This window comes from Pollachius pollachius (assembly GCF_949987615.1).
Source record: "Pollachius pollachius genome assembly, chromosome: 15".
In the NCBI taxonomy this organism is placed as follows: domain Eukaryota; kingdom Metazoa; phylum Chordata; class Actinopteri; order Gadiformes; family Gadidae; genus Pollachius; species Pollachius pollachius.
The window spans coordinates 9596848-9614347 of record NC_136948.1 but is presented as its reverse complement, the minus strand read 5'-3'; the positions used below and the strand labels follow the sequence as shown (position 1 = coordinate 9614347).

The 17500-nt window shown below is 45.5% G+C and overlaps 1 protein-coding gene across 1 annotated transcript in view; it reads right to left on the bottom strand.

Annotated features, from left to right (window-relative positions):
* The window catches only part of fndc3ba (fibronectin type III domain containing 3Ba), an 89420-nt gene that overhangs the window by 60934 nt on the left and 10986 nt on the right, over positions 1 to 17500 (bottom strand). Inside the window, exons 2-3 of the mRNA XM_079752169.1 lie at positions 8352 to 8497; positions 5386 to 5461 (exon numbers count right to left, since the gene is read on the bottom strand). Coding sequence (XP_079608295.1) covers positions 5386 to 5461; positions 8352 to 8468 — 193 coding nt within the window. The 5' untranslated portion in view covers positions 8469 to 8497. The remainder of the gene's footprint in view (positions 1 to 5385; positions 5462 to 8351; positions 8498 to 17500) is intronic.

Below are 17500 nucleotides of genomic sequence, written 5' to 3'. Positions count from 1 at the left end.
AAGCAAATAAAACAGAAATAATTGTGTTTGTGTTGGCATTGTGATGGCAACAGTGATGCAAACATCCCCCACGCGGTTCATTGCACGTGTGTGTGTGTTCAGAACCCCACACTCAACATATTGCTCATACGAGCAACGCAATTACAAATCCCTAAACATAAAAGTAAGAATTGTGTCTCTACAATTGCTCAATACAGCCACCTAAAATGGATAGCCATAATTTAGAAGGCTTTATGTAGGGAAAGACTTAATAATATATAATTCTTCAAACACGCACCTAGAGCTACAAAGTGCAAAACAGCAACGCTTACGATTAGAACATAAGAAAAGATAATTAGGGAAATACAAGTGAATTTGAAAACATTCAGATAGAGCGCAAGAGAAAGAAAGTATGAGAAAAAGAGAGAGAGAATGGTTCATGTCCTTTCTATGGAAATAGACTCATTCGGTGGCCAATAGTTTGATTCACTCCCTCTTCATTCCCTCATTCATTACACTATGCTTGTATCATTAAAAAACAACTTACCTTTTTGTAGAGCTTTGCATATTTGCAAAAAAAGTTAACTGCCGTGGCAATGTACATTTTTCATTTTCCGATGTCAATAAAACTTTTTTGAATTGAGAGAGGGAGAGTTTTTAACATGCTGTAATGAGAGAGCGAGAGAGAGAGAGAGAGAGAGAGAGAGAGAGAGAGAGAGAGAGAGAGAGAGAGAGAGAGAGAAGAGAAAGAGAGAGAGAAAGAGAGAGGAAGGGGAAAAATTGGATAGACTGAGAAATGAGGCAAGACGATAAAAACCGGGTTGAGGCAGAATAAGAGCAGAACAGACAGATGGACGAGATAACCTCAAACAGTGGCACTGATGGAGGGAGCGGATGTGCACACACACACAGACACACACACACACACACACACACACACACACACACACAGACAAACACACACATTTGAAGACACAAATGTGAACACACACAAATACACACACACATTTGAAGACCCGCATGTGAACACACACACACACACACACACACACACACACACACACACACACATTTTAAGACACACATATGTAGACACACATACACACAAACACACATACGAAGACACAAATGTGAGCATACACACACACACAAATAAATAGTGAAAGTGAGGCCTGGATGGAGGTAACCACAGCCACTTTTTGTCATGCTATCTAAAGGATCGCATATGCCAGCCTGTAGTATGGGTTAGGGTTACACAACGAAAAAAAAAAAAAAAAAAATACAAATGAGCTATAAAAACTCTAGTTATCCGTGCTAACACACGCGCACACACACACACACACACACACACACACACACACACATATACACACAGCATACATAGATTCTGCATGAATCAGATCACAGTGAAAGCACAACAGGAAGAGAGGTGTGCCCGGTGTGCCAGAACCTGTGATGTCACTTCCTCCTTGGAAGGGCAGGGGGCAGTGTTGTTGTTGTTATATTATTATTTTTTCGGGGCTAATCATCCCCCTGAAATACCAACACTGAGCAAAACACAGGCACACACATACACACATTCCAAGGAAGGGGGCTTTCACACACAATCTAGAGTCCTGCCCTTTGATGTGAGTGTGGGAAAACTCAGGGGACTGGTCTTGGCAGGGGGAGGGGGCGAGAGACCCTGACAGAGAGTGGGGGGGGGGGGGTCGAAGAGAGAGAGAGGGTAGGGGTTTGGTAGTGGGGCGTGGGTGATACGGGGAGGGTTGAGGGGAGAGGGGAGAGGGGAGTTCCGAGAAGCAGAGCTGATAGAGCGGCACCGGGGGTCCGCACAACGGGGTAACTTCATACCACAGAAGGGTGATGTTGCCTCTCAAACCTCCACCCCCCCCCCCCCCCTACAGGTAAGGGTATCTCTCTGCTGCTCGATGTGGTGAGACAGAAAGCTACCAGCCAATCAGAGGAGAGCACCGGGGGAGTTCTGAGGTAATGGAAATGTTCAACGCTGTAACATTCCTATTTTTTTAACTCTTTAAAATAAAGTTTGAGTGCAAATAAAAACGCAAGCAAAGGACATAAAAAGAGTGTAAGAAAACATCAAAGTAGCGAGTTAGGAGACAAACAAACATCTAATCCGTGGGAGGAGGAAAAAAAAAGTAAGATGAATAGCATAAAATGCTCACTTTCTTTTGGCTGCTTAAATTGAGCCTTTCAGAAAAGCAGCATACAGCAACTGAACTTTCAGCATGAAAGAGCGGAGAGGTGAATGGAGGAGATGAGAGCAATGGGATAGGAGGAGAAGGAGAGACAGAGAGACAGAGAGAGAGAGAGACAGAGAGAGAGAGAGAGAGAGAGAGAGAGAGAGAGAAGGAGAGAAGGAGAGAAGGAGAGAGAGAGAGAGAGAGAGAGAGAGAGAGACAGAGAGACAGAGAGAGACGGGATAAAGAGAAGAAAGGGGAGAGAAGCCGAAAGTTGACGGTGAAATAATCTCTTTTGGCTGCTGTGTAGGCACCTCTGGACTGGCTGGGTCTTGGCAGATTGTGTGTGTGTGTGTGTGTGTGTGTGTGTGTGTGTGTGTGTGTGTGTGTGTGTGTGTGTGTGTGTGTGTGTGTGTGTGTGTGTGTGTGTGTGTGTGTGTGTGTGTGTGTGTTTGTGTGTGTGTGAGTGTGCGCACCACAGTGCTGCAGTTAAACAGAGGTTACTTTATATAAAGCCCATATCCTGGTTGAGCCCAGAGAACTCTGTAATCAAACACACAAACACACATACACACACACACATAAAATACACATACCCTCCCACACACAACTGTGAACTCGCATTTCTGCACAAACACACAAACACAAGCCTGGGTAATGACACCAAGACTCTGTCTTAAAAGCCACTCAGCCTGCCTTCAAAACACACACACACACACACACACACACACACACACACACACACACACACACACACACAGCGCCACACACCACCTTTTATTAAACCCAATGACCTCGGAGACAGCGACAAAGTGTGTGTGTATGTGCGTGTGTGTCTGTCTGCATGTGTGTGTATGTGTGTGTGTGTATGTGTGTCCATGTCTGCATGTGTGTGTGAGCGTGTGTGTGTGTGTGTGAGCGTGTGTGTGTGTGTGTGTGCGTGTTAAAGAGTCCCGCCACATTAATATTTTCATTTAAACACAACCCCTCACACCAGGCCTCCAAACCTGATTAACTGCCAATGATTGCAAGCAACAGCCACTCAAGTTTCTTGAACACACACACACACACACACACACACACACACACACACACACACACACACACACACACACACACACACACACACACACACACACACACACACACACACACACACACACACACACACACACACACACACCTGGGACCAGATCTATAGGGGGGCTAAGCCCCTAATGAGAATTTGACATGCATTGCCTTGCAAAAGTTTTCAACCTCACTGCCCAATCACTTATTTGCCTGGATAACAATTAATACGTTCATATTTTTTCTATAAACATGTACGTATATTTTAATTTGCAACTCAAGTACCTTAAGTAAGTGGGGGGCTCTGTGGGTACTTACTGTGTACTATTGGTGGGTTACAAAACACTTAACAAATACGACCCTTGTTCTAACACTCTTGAGAGACAAGGTCAAGCTTTATACAAACAATCCCTGCTAATTCAATCAGAAAACCAGCTCCTTTTAAGCCTTTTACATCATGGACATTTTGTTTTAGCTCAGAGGGTCATTTATATTTAAAAATAACTAATAACGACTGAATGCTTACGTGTGCGTAATCAGATTTGACTTATCGGACTTATTACATTGAAGATATCAGTTTTGACCACACTTTTCATCTTTTCACTGACTTCCTTTCTGTACTTGTTGTGACAACCAAATGCCATTTTTGTTTCATCTTGACTACTCTGTATTCATGGTCAGGGAAAGTAGAGCAGGATAATTGATTTATAGCAATCAAAGGACATTATCGTTCAAAGTTGATCGTTCCCATCTTCAGCCCCAACTGTTTACTGCCCGATGCAATAATACGCCTTTAATTTATGACATTGTGTCATGTTGTGTTATGTTTTAACATAAAAAAAACTGTTCGCTACTGGGAAAGGGGCGAGCTTTGCGCTGGCTGCAGCCCAGAGACGATACATCTTCCTCACTGTCTCGCTAGTATCATAAAAACCACAACTAATTCACGCATCATGCAATCCATCTCAGACGGGCTTCGTAATCACACCCACGCCTTCAGTCAATCACTAGCCTACTAATGGTCAATATGTCTATTCATGCCGCCAGGCATCTGCACGCCTATCTGCCCATCGCTTCACCCTGAGGCTGCTAGCCTAGCCTGTAGCGATCCTTCCGATTTCAGGGTCCGAAATTGAATTACATGGTGGGTGGAGGGAGGAAAGGTGGGGTGTAATTACTAATTTGCTACAATAACAAGGAGGGGGGGGCGGTTGTGTGATGGAGGTGGGAGAGAAGGTTGTGGTAGGATAGCACTTTCTGAAAGAGGAAGATGTGTGGGGGATAGAAAGGGAGCAGGGGAGAGCGGGACAGACAGAAAGAGAGAGAGAAGACGACAGAGGAAGGGAGAAAGGGAGTGAGAGAGAGAGAGAGAGAGAAGAGAGAGAGAGAGAGAGAGAGAGAGAGAGAGAGAGAGAGAGAGAGAGAGAGAGAGAGAGAGAGAGAGAGAGGAAGAAATCGGGAGAAACAAAGGCAGCCTTTCACTGTGCAGTTGAGTTACGGCTCTGCTGATGTCATCAAAGTGTGACAAACACACACACACACACACACACACACACACACACACACACACACAAACACAAACACGCACACACAAGAGCGATGAGGGGGGAATTCCCCTCAATCCCTTCCCACTCGCTCAGTTCATCTCAGAGTGTTTAAGTGGCTTCCAGTTCCACCCTCGTCATCCGCTGATATCAGACAGCCAGAGAGAGCGAGAGAAAGAGCTAGAGGAATAATAATATATCCCACAGCCAACACAGCAATCAGACCATCTCTCTCTTTAACAGTCAACACAAAGAAATAATTGATCTAGATTGCCTTCGCCTTTCGTAAATAATCTTCCAGTTTCTCAATTTACAGACCCGAGTTGACAGGAAGGAGGAATGAGAAAAAAAGAAAAGAAAATGATGATGTGGCATTTTGTTCTCATGTTTTTTCTTTTTTCGTTTAGTTTTTTTCTCAATTTTCTTATTTATCAGTTGGAATACCGACGGGGACAACGGCCTGTTCACTGGCTGTAATTGATTAATATAGAAGCAAAAGAATAATCCTTAGTCATGGGAAACCAATGTCTCCTATGCTTAGCAGCGCACAGTGACAGTGAACAGTGCACCAACGATGCAATAGAAACGGGACTCACCCTGGATGCACTGCAACGAGCCGTCCTCAGCCCGGATGGTGAACGTCTCTCCCGGGTTCACCTGCACCAATATCACCTATGGATATGGCAACACACAAACGCGCACACACACACACAGTCCATACATCAGTCAGCGAGTACAGATGAAGGCTGAAACACAAACATAGCAATGTACGTAACACTTGTGCTCGTAACACTTGTGCTCGTTACACTTGTGCTCGTTACACTTGTGCTCGTTACACTTGTGCTCGTTACACTTGTGCTCGTAACACTTGTGCTCATTACACTTGTGCTCGTAACACTTGTGCTCGTTACACTTGTGCTCGTTACACTTGTGTGTGTCACAATGTGACCTCATAATAATAGCCCAACGAGCGAGCTACGAGCAGGGGGACAGAGAGCCAGCTGAGCGGGCTATTAGTGGGGACCTCACACACTTCGGAGAGTCCCCACACTTATGAGGACTTAGGACCGTCGTCAGGACCCCCTTAATGAGGTGTTAAGACAAGCCACCGAGCTGTAGACAGACACACACACACACGCTGGTGGAGGACTAACCGGCACTCGGGTGACCATCACACACACACACACACACATGTGCACACACTCTCACACACACAAACTTGCATGCCCTGGTGCATGTATAGAAATAAACACACAAATGGAGGACTAACCGGCACTTGGATGACCATCAAGCGCACACGTGTGCACGCACTCTCACACACACATACACACACGAATGTGCATGCCCTTGGACATGTATTTAAAAAAAACACACAAATGCACACACGTGTACAGAAACACACGCACACACACACACACACACACACACACACACACACAGTTTTCTCCTCCGGACATCAGCTTTGATCGCATGCGCTATAAAATGTTGTTGCGTTGGCGCGTGGCGTCTCATCCGCGGAGACCCTCTTACCGTCATATTCTGTGCAGAGTGCAGACGGTCGAGTCTGTACACGTGGCTGTACACATGGAACAGATGACCCTCCATGGCTCACTGGCACACACTAGCCCCCCACCGCACACACACAGACGCACATGAAACAGCAGGCATACATGCACGTGCACAGTCCCTCTCTCTGTTCTCCACAGGTGTGCCGTCGGAAAATCTTCACATCCCTGCCGACTCAGACTTCTTCCGTGTGCTCTCTCATCGCAGTGCTAACCTGCTCTACTCCCTTACACACACACACACACACACACACGCACGCACAGACAGATGCACACCATACACACTGCTCTGCTGCTTGCGGCAGCGGCTGTTACTGTTGCCATGGGAACCTCGGCGTAGTACCGGCCAACCCTTGTATCCCAAGATCTGTAATAATCCCCCATTTCACAAGGCTTGTGTGTGAGTGAGTCTGTGTGTGTGCTGTTCACACATAACACATGCGCAAACATTAACATGCGGTATCGTTGCACAACACTTGTAGTAATTGATAATAACATACGACACATGATCAATAACAACAGCAGCGCTTCCATATTCCATAGGGATCTATCTCCCACAAACAGGTTCTCCCACAGACAGACAGACCAAAAGAAAACGAATCGACACATTTCCAAACAAAGTCACTCAGACACATACACAAGGACCGACATACCCACAGACAACAATACACCCACACACAGGCAAGCAAGCAGGAACGCAGAAGTTCAACAGACATCAAAAAGATGAAGCATAAAAACAGCCAGACACACACACACACTCACAAACTCACACACTGAGGCAACATATATATAACATAACATATCCATGTGTCTTGTCTCTGTGAGCCCCCAACCCCAAAAGGTTAAATTTCAGGGTTCAGGGTATAGGTCCCAGCCTCGGAAATTTCTCCTGCCTCACGTGTTCTGCAGTGTGCGATTTTGTGTGTCTGTGGTTGTGTGTGCGTGTGCGTGTATGTGCGTGGGCTACTCTTCAGAGTTTGTTTAACAATGTGCGCTGTAACAATACTTATATTCAACCACAGCGGGACCTGTTCCAGTTTTGCAGCATGGTGAAGCTCTTAATTACTTTTGATTGTTAGATTAGATCTAATGATCACAAACACAGACACACACAGACACACGGGCACACACACACACACACCCGGCTGTGTTGGTTTGTGTTCTGTCGTTTTCTTCTCCTCTTGTGCTTTGAAGTGGTTCCAGTATTCTCTGTAGTGTTTGTGATAAGATATGTCCTCAAAGTCGTGGTTGAAAAGCCTTCAGATCCCTCAGTTCAGGTAAAGGGCCTGGGATCTGCAAATGGCCAGCCTAACAACACAATAATTGTGTGTCTTTTGTGTGTGTACGAGTGTGTGTCTTTTTGAACGATCATTGTGATGGTGTGTGAATACGTGTGCATGCATGTATGTATGTATGTATGTATGTATGTGTGTGTGTGTGTGTGTGTGTGTGTGTGTGTGTGTGTGTGTGTGTGTGTGTGTGTGTGTGTGTGTGTGTGTGTGTGTGTGTGTGTGTGTGTGTGTGTGTGTGTGTGTGTGTGTGTGTGTGTGTGTGTATGTTCATGTGCGCGCCTCTGTGACTGTGAAGACCTGTGTTTGTGGTAACTAGGATATGACAAGCCTTTCTACTGGAACAGCTGGCGTGCAAGCTACATGAAGCTACACCCCATTAGCTGACAACAGCCGGTGACAAATCCACGTTTATGTGTGTCTATCTGGGAGTCATGCCCGTGTGGTAACACCACAATGCTTATTGGCACACGTGTCACAGTGACAGTCCTTACGCTGTGACACTGGGCAACTCTAATGCAAGTGTATGCATGATTAGCCATTCGTGTCCAAGCCTGTGTGTGGCTGTTTATGCGTGTGTGTGTCTGTGTGTGTGTGTATCTGTTCATGTGTGACTGTGTGTGCGTCTTTGTATGCATGTGTGTGTGTACGTGCGTGCGTGCGTGCGTGCGTGCGTGCGTGCGTGCGTGTGTGTGTGTGTGCATTTACCTGCTGTGTGGCGTCACCGTTAACCATGTGCTGCATGAGCGGGACCTCCCCGTTCAGGTGGGGGGGCGGAGCCAAGTCCAGTGGAATCTGGTCTGTCATCATCATTGTGACGTACATTCATGGAGAAATTGACTGAACTGCCCTACCTGTTGAAGCATAGAGAGGGGGGGAGAAAGAGGGAGAGAGAGAGAGGGAAGGAGACTATTAATGGCTAATTTTTGTTTTTTCAAACCAATGACAATAGAGAAACTAGGTCAAAACGACAGCATGGCAACCAACACGTGTGAAGCAGGAAGAGGAAAAACAATGGACGATACTTTTCATAGACACTATAAGGGACATGGATATTATCTTCAGTATGACACATATATACTGCATATAACATAACACATGCAAACTAAATGTTTGTGGCGGATACAGTTAAATAAGAGACAGACAAAGAGGAGAGAGACAAAGAAAGGTAGTAACTGGAGCTCAGTAACATGACCACAAGGCCATCCAATCCACAAGCCGGGTTCAGAATTGGCTGTGATTGAGGAACACGGCCTCCGATCTCAACCATGTCAACGTTGAAACCTTGCTCTTGTTTATCTCCCAGCCAGGCAGACAGGTCTGGTCACGCTACCATGAAACACAAAGCGTGACGTAGCACGCAGGCCTTTAGCCGACAACACAATAGCTAACTCGCTAAGCAGTCATAATGAACATCCTGTTGCACGATTCGAGAACGAAGGGATGAATGAACCGCGGGCTGCCAGATGAAAGGACAGTGTAGGCACCCGTCGCTAAATCAGCCGATATGAAAGACAAACACACACACACACGCACACACATGGTTTCATTTAAGGCCCAACTGAGCGCGGCAGAGGCAGGAATAAGACGACAACAGAGGCTCTCTGAGTTTGTGTTTGGATAGCAAGATAAGTGTGGCACTAAAACAAGATGAGATTTGTGTGTTCACTATTATAGAACTAATCACGATTTGGTACGAATTTAGATATTTAGCAGTCCATTTATTCATCAATAGCTATTTTGTGATCTTTTTTAGATCCATGTATGGATTTTTAAAGTGATCAGGAGTTAGGCATCTTGCTCAAGGATACCTACTGGTTAACTGCAGTCAGATTTGAGGTTTGAACCCACACCCTTTTGGCTCGAAGTCAAATACCCGAACCACTGGGGTATTATTATTTCACATAGGAGAATACTTATGAAGTAGCGGGAATTGAGTTGGAAGATAACAATGCCAATACCATGGGCGTTTATTGTGTGGAGATCTTGATATGACATAACAACAATACCCCATTGATAACTTCTTCTGACTGGCCTTCAGCAACGCAATGCGATGGAGGCACAGCATGATGTCACAAATCAGATATTCTCACTTTCAGCCCTGATGGTAAACACTGGATGTATGGGTTTAAACCTGCAATCTCAAACATGCACACACGCACACACAACACCCGGATTATTTGACTCACAAGAAAACCCAAATGACAAGGTTGGCCTATTTGGTCCCTCATACAGTCACGCAGACACACACACACACACACACACACACACACACACCGCTGAGGTACCTAGGGGACAAACATGTACAGTTGTAGGCAGCTCGCAATAAAGGTTCTGAAGGTTAACATCCAGTCACATAAGCTTGCTCATTTGAACCAAGACATAGCAACCTGTTACCAAAGATGACAGAACTTCTTCCTCACTTAAGCCGTTTCCAATCTTTTGCTAAAATCACCATTGATTTAATACAATTTAAAAGAAAATGATTAATATTTAGGATAATGTTGTGGCCTCAGTGGATTAATATAACTGCAAGGTAAAATATACCTTTACACATGTTATTATATATTAAATGTAGATTAAATATACAGTGACGGAGAGACAGTCACAGACTGAGTTCATAAAGCAGCAACACACACACACACACACACACACACACACCAGCTGTGTGTCATCTTTCACCCTTGTCTTTTTGCCGGTTATCATCTCACACTAAGGGTGACGTGACCGTGCTCAAAGGGTTAAAAGCTCACACAGCTGGAAGACATGTCTTACTCGGACACACACACACACACACACATGCACACGCATACGCATATGCACACACACACACACACACACACACACACACACACACACACACACATACAAACACACACAAAAACGTTCCCACACGTACACACACACACACACACACACACACGCGCAAACACACAAACATACAAACACACGCACACTCACATTAACATTTATGTTGTTTTTTTTTACTTACAATAAGTACATTTGTCAGAAGAAGGAGAAACAATATATCGCTGTCGTCGGTATAGCAAGGATGTTCATAGAACCAAGTGCCAAACACCAACAATTGCTATGGGTTAACCCATTCCCACACACACACATACACGCACGCACACACTCATTCTCGCTCTCTTTAGCTCTACTTCTATCAACCTCACCAGGTAAGTACACAGTTCACGTGTACCAACCAAAGTGGCAAAATAATCTTCTTAAATTACACCTTAATTGATTCAAGAAATGAATTGAATCCACCTAATATACTCCACAACACACAGACAAAAAACAGAGACAATCAATATGTCTCTCTCCCTTCCTTGAACACCCACAAAGACACACACCTATTCCCTTTCCAAGGGGAATGTGCAGGAATAACATGTCACCAGAAGGAACAAATCCCATTTTGAATCCAGAAAACAATCCCCTACTTGTCTGCAGTTTATGTGTGTGTGTGTGTGTGTGTGTGTGTGTGTGTGTGTGTGTGTGTGTGTGTTTTTCTGTGTGTGTGCAGCAGAATGAACAGTCTGTGTGAGCTTGGTAGAGAAGGACAGAAGAAAAGGTGCCTTTTAACCTGGAGACAGAAGAGCTCCATAGACAGAGTCAGCCCTGACCTGAAAATGCTGGAAGTTGTAATCTCTCTCTCTCTCTCTCTCTATTTTTTGAACACTACATCAAAATGTATACTGTAAGTACTGCAAGTAATCAGAGCCATTCTGCGTCATCATCACGTCTCTGTGATGGTTCTGGAGAGCGGACGTCACCACATTAAATGCAAATGCAATGTCCCTTGCAAGAAGAGAGAAGACCCTGTGGTGTGCCCAATCCAGCCCTACCGACAGAGACACATAGAACCACAGGCCAACCCCATGCAGGTCATCTCAACTGTTCTTGGTCTTTCTTTTCCTTATCCATACTCTTCCTCCTTGTGCACAACCTCTTACAAGTGCTCTTCCTCCTCATCCAGAACCTCTTACAGGTACTCTTCCTCCTCGTGTACAAAACCTATTAGCTGTTACTCTTCTTCCTCTGCCTCTCCAATTGTTTCCATCTGCTGTGGTATCAACATAAAAAACACACCACACTACCTAAGCCTATGCTGAAATGGAACATGTTCTGTACAATTGGTTGGATCACATCATTAGAAACAAGTTTGAACTTTTTTGAGTTATTGTAAATGATGACCTGACTTTTGCCAACCTTGTTGACCATTTTGCAAGTGCATCACAATGCGAAATGTGTTTTAGTGAGTGACAATATGTGTAGAGCTCTGCAAAAAGAGTGGATTTGATTTGCAAATGGTGTCTTACTTCGAAACTTGTTAAGGTCTTGCCAAAACAGCAATTGATAAGGCAAATTGGTTTAACATTTGGTTCAGATAATGGATTTTAATGCTTCAGCCATTCGGAAAACGTGTGTAATTTTATGATTCTTAATGTCTTTGAGAAGGAGCAATGAATGCAGTCAGATAAGAAGTGGAAGACAGAGAGGGATGTATTCAGGGAAGGAGAAAGAGAGAGAAAGAGGGAGGCATTCAGAGAAGGAGAGTGGAGAGAGAGAGGCATTCAGAGAAGGGGAGAGAAACATGTATTCAGCGGAGAGGGTAAGAGAGAGAGAGGGAGAGAGAGTAAACCTGAAACCATTATTTGATGGAGTCAGAAGGCTTCAGTTTTCTGAAGGAAGTTTCAAGATTTGGTTCTGTGTTAAAAGTTCTGAGAATACGGGGTGAAGGTTTCAAGCGATTTATGTAAGGAACTGTTAAAAAAATGGTAATAATAAAACATATATGCACACACACACACACACACACACACACACACACACACACAGAAAGAGAGACAGAGGGAGAAAAAGAGAAATGGAGGGTGAGAAAGGGAGACAGAGTGAAGGAAAGAGAGACAGTGGGAGTGAAAGAGACAGAGGGAGAGAAAGAGAGAGGGATGTGTATCAGTATCATCCTTCTAGTCCTGGGTGTGTTTAGAGGCTCTCAGGTGTCACTGTCCTGCAGTGTATAATGTCCTTTTCACACGCACACACACACACACACACACACACACACACACGTCATATATGCCAAACAGAACATGACACATAGGATTGCTTTATGGGAATTTACTGTGTACTTGTTTTTGTGTGTGTGTGTGTGTGTGTGTGTGTGTGTGTGTGTGTGTGTACTTGTTTTTGTGTGTGTGTGTGTGTGTGTGTGTGTGTGTGTGTGTGTGTGTGTGTGTGTGTGTGTGTGTGTGTGTGTGTGTGTGTGTGTGTGTGTGTGTGTGTGCGCGCTAGGCAGCTTATAAATATGGTGGGAAACTGCCACCCACACCACTCCCATTATGCTCTTCCTCTCTCTCTTTCCTTCACAATGGGAAAAGGTACCGTCCAAGCACAGTCAAGATTAGTGCACCTTGGTCGAAAAAAGGCAGAGATCGAGATTTAGAGAAATAGAGAGCGAGCAACACATAGAAATAGAGAAACGGGGAGAGAGAGAGAGAGAGAGAGAGAGAGAGAGAGAGAGAGAGAGAGAGTGTGCAAGCGAGAGAAGATGAAGAGGTGAAGGGGGCAACAAGGAATGCTGGGATGTGCTTACTTTGAATACAAACCCCCCCCCACACACACACACACGCACACACACAAACAAACACAGGAGCACACATAACTTATAGAGGGGTATTCATAAGAGTTGGACCCCTGGAGTGTCCATGGATGCAGTAGACTTTTTCGAGGAGCAATCACTTGATTATGTGTTAGAATTAACTGGTGTGTGAGCGTGTCTATAGTTATACCAGTATATGTGACATGCATATGCAGCTACACCTGGATATGAGCCATGTGTGAGTTTGTGTGTGTGTGAGTGTGAGTGTGTGTGTGTGTGTGTGTGTGTGTGCATCTGTGTTCATCTGTGTGTGTGGTTGAAGCTGCCCTGCCCTGTAATTGAAGTAATGATATGTCATCCAAAAAAAAAATTGCAAAACGGGAGGAGTGGAATGCTTCTTACTCAGACACACACACACACACACACACACACACACACACAATGTGAGGCAGCACGTAAGACCCAGGGTTGAGCATGAGGAGAGATGCTTCTGGTGCTCCGGGGCCGGGCTCTAATGACACACTCTGTGCAGCCCGCTGATGATAGCTCTCGTTTCCCTTTCTCAAAGGGCCACCATGTCACAACCCACCGCCATGACGCTGTCAAAGACATTCAACACGCTGGGTTTATATACACTAAATCATACTGTTTAGTGAACGCAATTTTGATAATTAGTGAATCACACTAAAGTCACAATGTGTAACATTTCAACTCGTGTGCATGGTAAAATAACCAGGTCATATCTGAGGTCAACACTGATCGATAGTGATTTCAATGATGTTATTAATAAAATCCAGTCCTATAACTGCTATAGGACCTTCTACATACAAAAATGTTGGTAAGCCCGAGCCTCTCTGTATGCGTACAATTAACCTACTATCGATTACGGCACGCTTTTGCACAGCAAGCTAAGCGTGGGCAGCAGACTATTATGAGTTTATTGAATTGGGTGTTCTTATGGGAAGGGACACATTGGGACTTGAATTTAATCACACATAAGCAGCTTCCTATCGATGAAGTGAATATACAAATAGATCTGTTGCTTACGACTCCACACACCCAAATATGTTTTAAAATCCAAATATTTGTCAACAATGACATTATGAAATGAAAACGTATTTATTTTCGCCACGAACGTAGCGTTGACAAAAACTACACATCATGTTGGGCTCTATGACATTATTTGTGACATTTTAATAGATAAAATAATTCTGCAACTTCTTTGAATGCGTTGAAGCTCCAGTGATTTGGCTCATTACGTTTAACGTGTTTTAAACACTGGAAAGGAAGCTGAGAACTCAACTGACAGACCAGAGACCAGCAAACTGGACCGAGAACAAGACCGGCCCCTCATCCAACAGCTCATCACTAATTACTCATTATCACAACATGAACCGGATCACAGTAATTGGTAAATCTGCTAATTGGCTGAAATTAAAATCCCCTTTCTACGCTTGGCAGTCCACTTTCCCCCTGAAGCACACACACGCACGCACGCACGCACGCACACAAGAAGACCCAAGTGTAGCACCAGCATCACCTTCTAGTGAAGCTGTCCTGTTTGCTTCCCGGCTAAATTAACGTTTGCCATGGTAACGCGCTGCTCCGGTGACACAACTTATACGTACTGCGATCACAGCGGCGCACGCTCCCACCAAACTTCTCTACAACGGCTCGATTCCGGCGCTGCACAAAGTCCCTTTTTCTCCTTCAATTGGTTCCTGTTTTCTAAGAATGTCGGGCATTCGGCAGATCCCTGCGCGCAGAAAGACCTGGAACGAGTCAGGACTGAGCGCCTCGCTCTCTGTCTGTGTCTTGCTCCCTCTCTCTCCCCTCCTTCCCTGTTCCACCATCCCAAACCTCCTTGCTCCGCGACCGCAAAATGAGCACCATAAGCCAGCCCTCCCCTCTCATCATCCATCCAACTATCTTTCCTTCCACCCATTCACCTGTCCATCATCCACTTCCTCATTCCTCCTGTCTGCTCCTGACTTCCAGGAACAGGCCAGACACCCTGGCCTGTTCAACACCTCTCTCTCTCTCTCTCTCTCTCTCTCTCTCTCTCTCTCTCTCTCTCTCTCTCTCTCTCTCTCTCTCTCTCTCTCTCTCTCTCTCTCTCTCTCTCTCTCTCTCTCTCTCTCTCTCTCTCTCTCTCTCTCTCCTTGCAGTGCATGCTGTATTCTACCTTAATTGTCCTCATGTATGTATCAATGTATAATATCTACTGTAGGCTGTGTGTCTGTATGTATCTTTGTCTGTATCTATATCTGTCCGTCTGTAGTAATATCTGGCCGTTTGCATGTATCCATACGAGTTCATCCCTGTTTATCTCTTTGTAGCTCCTCCTCTCCCTCTCTTGATCGCTCAGTGCCCGGTGGTCTCTCTGGTTTCACCTCGACACGGACAAAAGCCCCCAAAGCCCCCCCCCACCCACAAGTTCAAAGCGGCAGGGGCCCGCACCAGAAAGAGAGGAACAAAGTAGATATTTCCTTCTCCCGGGGGACATTCATCCGGAACACATGTTCATGCTCACCAGTCAGCCTCATTAACACAAGCAGCACCCCTCTGACAACACATTTACACACACTGTCATGCCCACATACACACAAAAATACACACACATACAAAGGCTGATATACACATGCACACACATGCCCATGAAGTCACACACATAGAGAAACACAAACACAAAAAAGCCAGAAAGTGGTAACAAGTCTGTGAACAATCAGTTTCTCTGCTGTCTAAATGAGAATAATGAGAAAGCCACTGCAGCTCAGCCCAAGAGCCCCTGATCTGACTATCGCCCTGCACTTCCTGGAAAGACTCCGCCCCCTCCTCACATTCCACTGCCCTGTCAAAACACAGATCACTCTCCCATTGGCTGCCAAGGAGAACTGGGCGGGACGCAGCAGCAGTGTAGAGGTCTAAAGGAGCAGCATCTCATTCCCAGGCTATGACTCCAGTTGCATAACGGTGCAACACAGAGCCAGCACGCACACACACATGCACACTATCACACACACACACACAGCAAAGACAACTCCCTCTTTACACAACATAATACAAACAGGGTCATAGAGGAAAAGATAAAGAGACAGTAGAGGGAGGAGAAAGAGAAGAAAGAAAGGGAGTAAGAGGAGAGGAGTTTGAGGATTGAAAAATTGAGAGCTAAGAAAAGAGGACGAAAGAGAGAGCGAGAGAGAGTGACAGAACGAGGCAGACCAGGCATCGCATTTCTGTGTGACCAAAATACAAAGAAAAGTTAAATTTTACACTCAGGTCAGGAGCAGGAAAGACATGTATCTATCTATCCATCTGTGCGTGTGTGTGTGTGTGTGTGTGTGTGTGTGTGTGTGTGTGGGGGGGGGGGGGGGGGGGGGGGGGGAAGGTTAATTAATGTGTGATCAGATACATGGAGGACGAGAAAAGATGAACAAGGTAGAGAGAAGGTGTGCTGTTGGTGTCTATGTGTGTGAGTGCATATACATTTTTGGGGATTTCTAATTGTTTTACTCTTGCAGCGCTAACATCATTCCATATTTACACAGACAGCAAGAGAGCGAGAGAGTCCGACACAGAGAGAGAGAGAAAGCCAGAGTGGGAGAGAGAGAGATTGAGTTAGAGAGAAAAAGCAACAACTTGCCCCAAAAAGAGAGAGCAGACAGAGAAGGAAAAGTGCGAGAAAGAGAAACGAGAGAGGGGGTGGGAGGGGGGGGGGGGAGTCGGACAGACAGAAAGATCATTGAAGCAGTGTCTCTGAGCCTCCTGTGTTCCAGGCCTCACAGAGGTGTAGCCTTGAGTCCCAGTGTCTGTTGCTAGCTGGCTGTTAGCGCCGCCGCGGCTAACGCCAGCAGCTGTCTGCGTCTGCCAAGCAGCCTTTGCTCTTTTAGGTGGACGGCTGTACGCTCACCAGCCCCGCTGTGTACACGCGCGCGTGTGTGTGTGTGTGTGTGTGTGGTTGGGAAAGGGGCCAGCAAGCAATAAAAGAGTAGTAGGGAGGCCCTGACAGCCTAGTGCCACGTAGTCGCTAACGCAAGGAGAGGAGAGAAAAGGGAGGAGAGGATAGAGGAGAAGAGGAGAGGATAGGATAGAGGAGACGATAAAGGAGAGAAGAGAGGAGAGAGGAGAGAACGAGAGGAGAGAAGAGAGGAGAAGAGGAGAGGAGAGGAGAATAGAGAGGAGAGGAGAAGAGAGAGAAGAGAGGAGTGGATAGAGGATAAAGGAGGAGAGGAGAAGAGGACAGGAGAGAGAA